This window comes from Engraulis encrasicolus, chromosome 20, assembly GCF_034702125.1.
Source record: "Engraulis encrasicolus isolate BLACKSEA-1 chromosome 20, IST_EnEncr_1.0, whole genome shotgun sequence".
NCBI classification, from domain to species: domain Eukaryota; kingdom Metazoa; phylum Chordata; class Actinopteri; order Clupeiformes; family Engraulidae; genus Engraulis; species Engraulis encrasicolus.
In genome coordinates this window covers 22,809,109-22,821,088 of record NC_085876.1, presented here as the reverse complement: position 1 = coordinate 22,821,088, position 11,980 = coordinate 22,809,109, and the positions used below count along the sequence as shown (strand labels likewise).

The 11,980-nt window shown below is 43.4% G+C and overlaps 1 protein-coding gene across 1 annotated transcript; it reads left to right on the top strand.

Moving 5' to 3' along the window:
• Window positions 1-1,110: 1,110 nt before the first annotated feature.
• Window positions 1,111-10,358, top strand: heyl (hes related family bHLH transcription factor with YRPW motif like). The gene is made up of 5 exons (XM_063184830.1): window positions 1,111-1,582; window positions 5,487-5,553; window positions 6,312-6,395; window positions 7,006-7,087; window positions 9,565-10,358. The coding sequence occupies exons 1-5, from the start codon at window positions 1,500-1,502 to the stop codon at window positions 10,242-10,244; spliced, it is 996 nt and encodes a 331-aa protein (XP_063040900.1). The 5' UTR covers window positions 1,111-1,499; the 3' UTR covers window positions 10,245-10,358.
• The last annotated feature ends 1,622 nt before the right edge of the window (window positions 10,359-11,980 follow it).

Below are 11,980 nucleotides of genomic sequence, written 5' to 3'. Positions count from 1 at the left end.
CCTCTGTCTCTCTATGTCATGCCATATCTGTGTCTCTGAGTCTATGTGTGTGTGTGTGTGTGTGTGCGTGCGTGCGTGCGTGCGTGCATGTGTGTGTGCACGTGTGTGTGTAAGAGAGAGAGGGGGGGGGTGCTGGAGAAGAGGTCTAAAGAGAATGACAGAGAGTAAGAGGGGGGAGAGGAGAGGAGCAGAGATGAGGAGGGATGAGACAGAGGGGAACAAGGCGCTTAATTGAAAGGAGAGAGATGACAGAGGAAAAGAGGAGAGGAGGAAGAGAGAAAAAAACAGAGAGAGGGAAGTGTTGATTAGGGGGTGGGAAGCAGTGTGTGAGAGAGAGACAGAGAGAGAAAGAGAGGAGAGGGAGAGGAGAGAGAGGGGCAGACGGAGGGAGGGAGGGAATGAAGGAGGGAGGAGTGGAGGGAAAGAGAGGGAGGGAGAGAGAGCAAAAAGTGGCAACTCTGCCAAAGTGCCCAAGTGCAGTTTAGTGGCTGGTGTCACCCCTGGGAAGAGGAGCCAAGAGAACAGACACCAGGACGGAGAGAGAGAGAGAGAGAGAGAGAGAGAGAGAGAGAGAGAGAGAGAGAGAAAGGATGCTACAGTAGGGATGTGTGTGTTGTGTGATTTAATGCCAGCGCCGCGAGTGTGTGGATACAGAGGACTCACTCAGCTCCATCGGCACCAAAGTCAAACAACCAACCAAACAAACAATCCTCCACCCTGACAAGCAGTGGAACACTTCCATGGTCACCGTGAGAGACCACTGTGAAAGTGTTCACTGAAGACGAAGAAGAAGAAGAACAACAACAACAGAAGAAGAAGACGAGGAAGAAAAAGAAGAAAAGAGAAGAGGAACAGAGGTCCAGAATAACTTGGCGGGTCACCGACAACCAGGCGACAGACTAAAGTGAGGAAGAAGAAGAAGAAGAAGAAGAAGAAGAAGAAGAAGAAGAAGAAGAAGAAGAAGAAGAAGAAGAAGAAGAAGAAGAAGAAGAAGAGTCCAGAAGAACTCTGCAGGTCACTGACAAGAAGGTGTCGGACTAGAGTGAGGAAGAAGAAAGAAGAGAAGAGAAGAAGATCAGAGGTCCAGAATAACTTGGCGGGTCACAGACAACCAGTCGACAGACAGAGGCTGGCGGTGGTCTGGGGTATGGAGGCCAGGTAGAGGAGAGCAGACAGCGGAGCGAGGACCACAGCAGCAGCTGAGGGGACAACACTAGAGGCACCGGAAGAACAGCAGAGCGACGGGAGAGTTTTAGGAACAGAGGACCATCGAGGAGTGGACTCACAAGGAACGACACCCTGTCAATATACAGTACACTGTTCCTCCACGCGAACGGTCCGAGGTCATCAACTCCTTCGTCCATCCCTCTGTCAGAGAGGGGCTACACTAAACACTAAAACGAGGAGCGTTCCATCGTTCTTTCCTCTTTCTTCATTCTTCATCTGTCCATCCATCATCTGTTCGTGTCGTGAGGAGGGAGAGGGGTAAACGGGGAGCGATGAAGAGACCACACGAGTACAGCTCTCCAGAGTCAGACGCGGATGATGAACTCATCGATGTGGGGCAGGAGGACGGCTACTGGTAGGAACACAGGCATGCAGGCACCTGACAGACCACACACATGCACACACACACTCAGGCACACATAAACACATGCAGGCATACACACACACACATACACACGCAGGCACACAGGCGCGTAAACACACGCATGCATGCACTCACGTACACACTCATGCACGCATGCAGACACACACACAAGGTACACAAGCACACACACACACACACACACACACACACACACACACACACACACACACACACACACACACACACACACACACACACACACACACACACACACACACACACACACACACACACACACACACAGACACACACACACACAGGGGTACATACATGGGCAGAAAAAGCATAGGCTACAAAATGTTTCCAGGAATCTAGTCCTGCAAGTAATAGAATCAAAAGTGACTTCCTTTCATTTCTACCATGTGCTTTAACAACAATTCAGACGAAAACATTCTTGCGCTTTTTTTTCCTTAAATTTAAAACAATGCCAGAAACCTACTGTATGTTAGCATTCTTTTTAGGTTTGATATTGTTTCCACACAGTGTCTAAAACGTTTCAGCGTCCCAAAATGGCTTCTGTTAGCTGTATTATGCAATAGGGTCCTGATCCAACAGTCCAGCATGATGTCCTATGAACCCTGATGCCCATAGTAACTTCTGGGCACCCTTGTTCTAAGCAGAACTCACTGAGTCAAATGTATGCAGGGGTCTTATGGTCTTAAATTTGTGTGTTTGTCTAGCCGTGGCTGTGACTAACAAATTGAGCACAAAATAAGAAGCAAGGGAGACGGCAGACTGCAGACGGCAAACAGACGATATAATACATTTGTGTCAGACAATTTAACACACTATTAATGTCATATTAAAAGACATTGGACATGTATGCCACCAGAAAGACAGACACCTAACACCTCTGAATATGTGTAACAAACCAGTCATGGCCTCTACTTCAAGTGAAATTAATCACAATGATGGCATTGAATTATGATGAATTTCAAATCATTATTTGCAATCAAAATGCTCAATATATATTCCTGAAATTTTAGACAAATACACTACCCTCACCAGCAGAACAAACAGACGGGGGAAAAAAGCCCAAACAAAACAAAGCTTCTTATTTGTGAGTGGCGCAGACAGAGAAGGGAACTCAGGCGAGCCATACTTATTGTATTTGACTTGTTTTTCTTAAAACGCATTTCGTCGTATCAACGTGGCACCACAAATCCTGCCTTTGACAAACAATTTGCAAAAACGCTGTTCCGGCCTTTGGCTGTCTGGTTTCCATTTTTGACTTGTTCTAAAAAAGCTTTTTTTCCCCCCTCGTTTTCTTTTCGTCTTTTTTTTCTCCCCCTTGCCTCTTTCTTTTTTGGTGCGTCTTTGTGACAGTTCTGAGGGGGTTGAAATCAGGAGCAGATTTGGGAATGGTCACGAGCAGAGATGGGTGTCTTTGATATGCCCAGCGGAGAAGCTAATTGTTTCTTACTGCTTTCCAACCTTTCATCTCTAGAGGATTTCAAATGCAGGTTTTTCAGAAACTTACTGTAAACTGGCGTGCCAGGCAGGGCCATGGGAGTACTGTACTGAATGTGTCTCGTGTGTGTGTGTGTGTGTGTGTGTGTGTGTGTGTGTGTGTGTGTGTGTGTGTGTGTGTGTGTGTGTGTGTGTGTGTGTGTGTGTGTGTGTGTGTGTGTGTTTGTGTGTGTGTGTGTGTGTGTGTGTGTGTGTGTGTGTTTGTGTGTGTGTGTGTGTGTGTGTGTGTGTGTGTGTGTGTGTGTGTGTCCACTGTGTATGCATATCAAAGCGATGATATGTAAGAAAAATGCATTCCTATCAAATGTACTTATAGGCAAGATGAGTGATTATTAGTGGTGTCAACAATGATCAATCCGGCGATCCAATCCAAAGCGGGGCATGGACGATCCAGAATCGATCCGGCAAGTTCCAGAATCGATCCAGCATTTTTTAAAAGTTTCACTTACTTCCATGGATATTTCGGGAGCAAATGAATGTTAAATTAAATAAAAGCACTTCAAAACATTGCAAGACTGATACAGACTGATACAGAAAACAGTCAATAAATTGTTGCTCAGTATCTGACTACTTGTATTGCCTCATTGTTTTGCGCACTGTTATTTGGTGGTGGGTAAGTCAACTCACGGGTGATCAGATGTAACGCAGCACAGCTGCACATGAGTGATTAAACATTTGCTTTGCTTTCAGTATGTAATGCATTGCAATGCATTGTAGAATTGAATCGGATCGGATCGGATCGCATAGAATTGAATTGAATCAAATCGCTACCTCCCGAATCGTGATTGAATCGGATCGTGAGGGCAGTGCCAATCCACACCACTATTGATTATATTAAAAAAAAAAAAAAAAAAGAATTTAAATGTCTCCCTATCAAAATGTCATACAAGACTCTATTACACCCTACCAAGCATTGAGGTAAAACTGGATAGATAGACGCTCTGGTTTGATGGATGTTTGAGTCGACCCTACTATGTACAGTAGGTTTCTCTCTGTTTGTGTTTATTTCTTCACTAGACTAGCAGGCAGTTGCAAGGCATTTCAAATTCCAAATCAAAGTCCGCTTTACTGTCATTTTCATCACATGCACCAACTAGACATACAAAAGAATTGAAAGGGTGTTTCTCACTGTCCCATTAGTAGACAAGACAGAAAAGCCTTTAAAGTGCAAGGCAGTACAACAGCTCTGTGCTTTGCTTTGAGTAATGATCTACGAGAGTACTTCGGGGAGACAAATGCTTTTGGTGCTCATAGGAGGCATAGCATGCAACGCACACACACGCACACACGCATGCACACTCACACGCATGCACGCTCGCACGCACGAACACACACACACACAGCAAAGCGTAGTATTTCAGTGGCTGTACACACACACCAAACAGAGAGACAGAGACACACACACACACACACACACACACACACACACACACACACACACACACACACACACACACACACACACACACACACACACACACACACACACACACACACACACACACACACACACACACACACACACACACACACACACACACAGCAAGGCAAAGGCAAGGCATAGCATGTCAGTGGAGTGGAGCTAACATCCAGAAAGGTGTTAAACCCCAATCATGTCATCCGTCCTCTGTGCTATACTGAAGGACCTCCAGAGTCTAGCGCCCGCTATACTCCAAAGGCAAATTACACTGAGCGCCAATGATGTGCCTGCTTCTCTCTGCTTCTCATTACACAGAGTAACGACAACAATATGATTTTATAAAACTCATGGCTGCCCTCCCTCGATCCTTTCTTTCTCCCAACTTTTGTTTGTCTTTTTTTCTTCCTTGCTCGCTCGCTCTCTCTCTCTCTCTTTCTCTGCTGTTCCTCGCTCCATCCCAATCTTTCTCTCTATCTCTTTCTCTCCATGGCATCCTATCTCCCTCTATCCTCCTTTGCCCACCTCTCTCTCTTTCTCTCTCCATCCTCATCTTTCTCTCCATCATCTTTCTCTTGCGCTTCTATCTCATCCTCTTCACGGCATCATCTTTCTCTCTCGATCCTCTGTCTGCTTTTATAGTATTTTCATAACATTTCCATCTCCATCTCTTTTCCCCTTTCTTTATCCAACTCTGACTTTGTTTGTTTTCATTTTGTTTTTCTTTTTATAACGGTTCTTTATTTTATCTCTCTGTTTCTGTCTGCTTTTTAAAAATCAAATTTCCACATCGCTGTGATGCCGTTTTGGCCATTTTCGGCAACCCCCCCTTATGTTTCTGCATCTTTCCCTTTTCTGTTTGTTCTATGTTGTTTTTATATTTACTGTCCCTGTCTTCATCTCTGGCTGATTTTGACATTTATTTCCTCTCCCTCTCTCTCTCCACAGTCCTGTCACAGGGTCCATGTCTCCTGGCAGTACCTCTCAGGTTATGGCCCGCAAGAAGAGGAGAGGAGTAAGTGCCATTTACATCATCCTTCTACCTTCTCTCTCTCTCTCTCTCTCTCTCTCTCTCTCATGTCGTTTTTCCATTCGATGATACAGTACACAAAGCCTCTACTGAATAGGAAGTTCATCTTCATTTTTTTTTTTTGATTTTTTTTTTCTATTGATGTGCCATTTGAACAAAATGGGGGGGGGGTACAGCCAGTTATGGAGATAGAGAGGGAGAGAGGGAGAGAGAGAGAGAGAGAGAGAGAGAGAGAGAGAGAGAGAGAGAGAGAGAGAGAGAGAGAGACAGAAGTGAAAACAGACAAGAACTGGGTCCTTTCCCAAACACGTTATGTTTGTGTTTGAAGGCTTCATTGAGTAGCCATCGCCACGGAGATACATGACCCCAATGCAGTGGGCATGGATCCCATTTGAGATCTTAAATTCTTCCTATTCACTCTAGTGATTACTTCGGTATGCACTAATGGGTGTGTTGAAACATAATGACACATATGACATACAGATACCTACATAAAGATATCAAAGACAATAACATATTTAGACAATAAAGCTTTTTGAATCTTTGAATCTTGAATACCTTAGGAAACATCAAGTGCCGTGCCCCACCACATATAAAAAGCAATCTCGCAATCTCTGTGTTGAATGACAGATAAAAAAAGGATATTTAAAAGCCGCAGCGTGGATGTTTTAAGAGAGAGATAAATGCGGCCCGCTCTGCTCTGTTCTCTTCTGACTGGTGGTTTTGTTTGATGCTTGTATCAGATCATTGAGAAGCGGCGGCGGGACCGGATCAACCACAGCCTGTCGGAGCTCAGGAGGCTCGTACCCAGTGCTTTTGAGAAGCAGGTCAGTGAGAGCCACAGACGGCGTTCAGTCTGCCCATAGCAAGCGGGAATATGTGAAACTAACAAAGTGATTAAATGGCTGCAAGTCTTTTATCATATGAGAACAAGCAGTGGGCCAAAAAGAAAAGCACGAGGCCTTCAACATCTCATAATATATGGGCTACAACACAACTCACATATGGGCTACACAAGTTTTATATAGTGCATAGGTCTACTACAAAATGTGGCCAATATGATACTTTCTTCATTTATGAGTAAGGCATACGCATTCCATTTGCAACACTCATACTGTTCATACATGTTCAGCCCGCTCATAGAAAATGGAAATAAATGAAACTTACAGTGATTAAATGGCCTGGCCTATAAGTCATGAGCAGAGTGAGAAATATTGAATATATAAATTGTGATATTATTATTATTATATTATTCATTATTATATTAGCTATACTAAATAAAAGAAAACAATAGACATGACACTTCTATATCACGATAACAATAGCCTATATATATCATCATATCAACCCTACATATAATAATTTTGTGTCACCACACACTGATCTTGAAGGAGTGATGAGAACTAAAGAGCCTGTTCTGTTCCTGCCCATCTCCAGGGTTCGTCTAAGCTGGAGAAGGCTGAGATTCTGCAGATGACTGTGGACCATCTCAAACTCCTGCATGCTATGGGAGGTAAAGGTGAGATGTTTGTCTATTACTGTACAGTGTTTCTCAACAGGGACTCTACAGCCCCCCAGGGGGCGTTAGGGAGGTTTAGGGGGGTCATTGAGAAGGACATAACTGAGAGGGGGAATGTTCAGATGCCTTTTTGGGGTGTGTGTGTGTGGGGGGGGGGCATTAGTAGATTTACATTTTTAATACTAAAGAGCAGGGCTTGACGTTAACTATTTTGCTCACCGACCACTGTGGGTAGTGGTTTTCCCGAGTCACTAGCCATTTAGACTTTCTGCTAGCCAAAGTTTTGTTGTCAGATTTTTTGGTAACACTTTATAATAATGTTCCTTAGTAAAGACTCAGTAAATAATTAACTAATGATGAATAAAACATTAACAAATGTTTTTATTATTAACTAAGCTTTATTAATGCTTTATAAAATATCTACAAATGATATATTCAAGATTTTACACACCTTATAACAGACTATTTTATTCATTTACAAGCAACTTGTAAATGTTTGATAAATATGAAATATTAACATAACATTTCCTAGTCATTTACAAGCATTTGTTTACATTTCCTAATCATTTACAAACGTTTGTTAATGTTTTGTTCATCAATAGTTAATTATTTATTAAGTCTTTATAATGCTTTTTTGCATCCATTATTCTAAAGTGTTACCGATTTTTTTTCTTCAGAATATTCTTGTATTTTTAAATACAAGCAATTGATGCAATTCCTGTGATTTGTCACGGCAAAGAATAATAAGTTACCTGTCAAAGTGGCTAGTGAGACTGAACTTGTTACTAGCCACAGCCAAGTTTTACCAGCATTTGGCTGGTTGGCAGGTGCCAGTGTCAAGCCCTGCTAAAGAGGGGTGTTGAGTGAGATGTTGAGATGAAAGGGGTGTTATGAGGCTTATGATGAGCTCAAGGGGGCGTTCGTTAAAAAAAAGGTTGAGAACCACTGGTCTCCTGTGAAACATTGACCATGTCATGTCTTCTAAATTATTAGTCAATGGACCAATCAATCACCCATTCAGTCTCTCCCTCACAATATATGATGCCTATCTAAACACCAACCGCTTAATTAACAAAAGCAACCAAATAATGAACCAATCTGTCAATCAACTGATCGAACACTCTGAAGTGAAGTTAAAAGGACTTTTAGAAGCCGTTAACACGTATATGGATGTTTTTGAAAACACATTGTTTTTTCGTAAACTCATTTCAAAACTCCAGTTGCAAAAATATCCCATTTAGGGGGTAATATGCACCTGTTCAAAAATATCTGTGTTTAAAAATAGCATCTGCACGTGTCACCAGGCTTGCTCTCTTGGATGCTGATGAGCACCTGCAACATGTCATCACGCCAGAGCGTTAACATGACACGCTGACTAGAACAGTCTATCGCGTTGGTGCATCACACCTTTGCATGTTAACTCGAGCTCCACAACGCCTGTGACAGTTTAGGTTTAGGGATGGTTTTGGTTAGGGCATAAGTTCGCTACGACTTCACCATGTCCCTTGGTTGTTTCATACTATTCTTTACCGATTAAGGTTAGGCATGGTTTTGGTCAGGGCATTTTCACGTCTATAGCAACAGAAATTCGTTGCCGCAACAGAAATTTGTGAACACAGCAGGGAAACTGCGCAAACCTCATCACGTGACGAAAGTGCTTTCCCGCTGTGTTGAGGACCACGACTGTTAATACATCACACCTCAACATGCAGACCCGGGGGGTCCTACCCCAGAATTTTTTTTATTTCTTAGATGCAATTTCCAGCATTTTAACCGAATTGTGGGCCCAGTTTCAGCTCGATACGGAACTGTACTTTTTTTTTTTTTTTAAACATGGGAGATTCCATTATTTTAAGGTACAGTTGGCAACTGTCAGAAGCCAGAAGAGCAGGATTTGCCAGCAAAGTTAATGGCTAAATCCAAATGTTTAAGTGTTTTCCCCAAATGCATTGATGGTGTTGCTTGCTAAATTGTTATTGTACAATGTAGGCCTACAGGTCCTTAAAGGTGTACAAAGTATGGGTCCTCATGAGCTACCAATTTGGCAAAACAGCACTGATGCACAAATAAGTGTAGCTGGCCTTTTCAAGAGATTGAAATTACGCATGTTCACTTATTGTTTCACATTTAGGTCTACTGACAATGTCTAAATGTGTAAATAGTGTTGCTTATTTATTCATTTGTTTGTTTATTAGGACTGTGGTGGTTAAGCACTGGTGAGATTTTATGTTATACTTCATATACAGTATTCAGAAAAAAATCCTAATTTGTTGCATATTAATGACCATATCAGCATGTTTAGGTGAATAGGCCCAGTCAACCCTGTCGGCCCTGTCAACACGGAATGCAAATGCAATTTTTTTGCAATTGCGTGAAATAAATATGCCTTTGCATGAGGGCAGTCTGACATCTGGGATTCTTTCTACACAACTACTCAGCCAATCAACTGATAGTTCAATCTGTCTTCCTTCTTCCAGGCTACTTCGATGCCCATGCTCTGGCTGTAGACTACCGCACGCTGGGGTTCCGCGAATGCGTCGGCGAGGTGGTGCGCTACCTCAGCTCCCTGGAGGGCTCGCTGGACTGTGCCGACCCCATCGGGGCGCGCCTGGTGTCCCACCTGAGCCACTGCGCCAGCGAGCTGGACCCCCTGCTCCAGTCCCCTGCCCTGCCCTTCCCGCCCTGGGCCTGGTCTGGCTCCTTCCCACCACCACCCCCACTCCCCGTATCCGCACCACCATCCCCAGCATCCTCTCCCTCCTTCCCTGCGGTCTCCTCAGCTGTCACCAGGAGGGACCTGGGTTCACATGCCACCTCCGCTGCTGCTGCTGCCGCCGCCGCCGCTGCCGCCCTGTTGGCGTACCCGTCGCCAGCCCTGCGCGTGGCACCCATTCACGCGGGCACGCAGCTGGGCTCGGGGTTTGCGGGGGTGAACAGGGTGCAACTGATACAGCCGGCGGTGGTGGCACACAGACTCTCTCAGACGCCCTCCGAGGGCTCCTCCGCTGGTGTTCGTCCGCTGCTCCACGGCATCGTACGTTCCTCCTCCTCCTCCTCCTCTTCTCCCGGCCCTCAACCCAGCTCCTTTAGGCCCTTTGTGCCCGTGGGGTCTCCCTCCCCTCAGCGCAGGGGCGTGACTGAGATCGGGGCCTTCTGACACACTCCTACAACACGCTTGGTTTTGCCTCAGACTCTGAAACGAGGGGGTTAAAAAGACACTGTGACAAGGACTCGAACACAAAGACACAAGTCAGGATGATAAAATCAGACGCACAGACTTTTTTTCACTTCATCAGTGGTTTTTTTCCACCACTACTGTAACTCTATCTTCTAAACAAACATGTATGCCTAGCTTACTGTAGTTTGATCAGGACAGGATACGTTAGAAAGACCAGAGGCCTCTACTTCCCACTGAATCTTTGCGTATGTGAAAATCTGCAAAGCCAACTATAGACCAAAACATTTAGCTGTGTCAATACATGCATGCACAGGTTTTCACACACATCTCATTTGACTTGAAGTTCAGTGCACATGGTGTTTTTCACGTCAAGTCATTCTTAGTATTGCCGAATGTTAGCGTGAGCAAGCTTTGTAGGCCCTACATGAGGCAACATACCTTCTTGGTTTTCAGGGAGGTCCTATTTTTGGTGATCTCTTCCTGATGAGAAACACGAAAAACACTTTTTGAAGCAAAAACACCACTTATTTTAATGATATTGACTGCAGAACTGGAATGTGAACCAATAACCTATTTCTTACAGAAAAATGTCCTCAGTCTTCAATTGATCACTCAAAAATAGGTACAGTACAGTACATCTCATATGACAATCTGAACAAAGTGTCCCACTGTGAGTGACAAAATGAAAAGCAGGGAAATGGTGAATATTGGCAGACCTTAAAAGCAGAGTCCTCATCTCTCTGAAATAGATTAAGCCGGTCTGCATGATGTCTACTAAGAATCAAGTGATGTTTGTCTGAAGTTGCTTGTCTAAACTGAGTCAAAGTGTAAAATGTAGTTCTTCACCAGTGGTATATTTTTGGAAAGACCTGAATTTGCCTTCATGTACTGTAATCTTGAAAGGTGTGAGATTGTCTTTAAACATTATTCTCCCTGTTATGTTGTTTATACTGTATGTAGTCACATTGATTTATTTCATTCATGCTTTTTTTATACCAATCCACTGATAAAAAAAAGTGCCTTCAAGTTCTATGACTGACCAACGTCTGTTTAAATCTGCCTCAATGCATGCATGTTCAAGGGACAATCAATGCTGAATGGTTTAGTCTTCCATGGTTGGTTGTGTCTTGTTTGAAACTTAAACCTCCCGTTATCCTCAGATTTAGGTTACATCTGTGATCCTTGGGGTAAGTTTGACCCCAGCCACTTAAATGTCTACAAAATCAGTAGAAGCAATAACTTTTGCACCAGTTTATGCCTCAGATATTTACTGTTGCTCTGTTAGGGACATAAAGAGCCCTATAGATAAGTCCTAGCACCCCCAAACCCAGCCTACACACCAAAATGACTAGGTGAAAATGTGCAACAACTGCCCAAAAGTTGCCTTGAATTAGTTTTGGCCCTTGTCCACATCATACATATTGTTAGTTATCAGAGCCCTAAATAAAGTGAAATGTTCTGTTCTAAATAACTCATGGTCATGTATTATACATAATCTAGACAGATTGGGACATGTTTTAGCAAAATATGGATGTTCCATTCATGTTTAATACACTTAAAATAATTTGGAGTGAAATTGACCCCAAGGAACACAGATGTAACCAAAATGTGTACAGCACTTAGGGAAAACATTTTTGTGGAATGTCACTTTTTTCACATTGACCCCATACATTTAGGAAAAGTCATCAAAGATGAAGCAAAAAAAATATGTACTT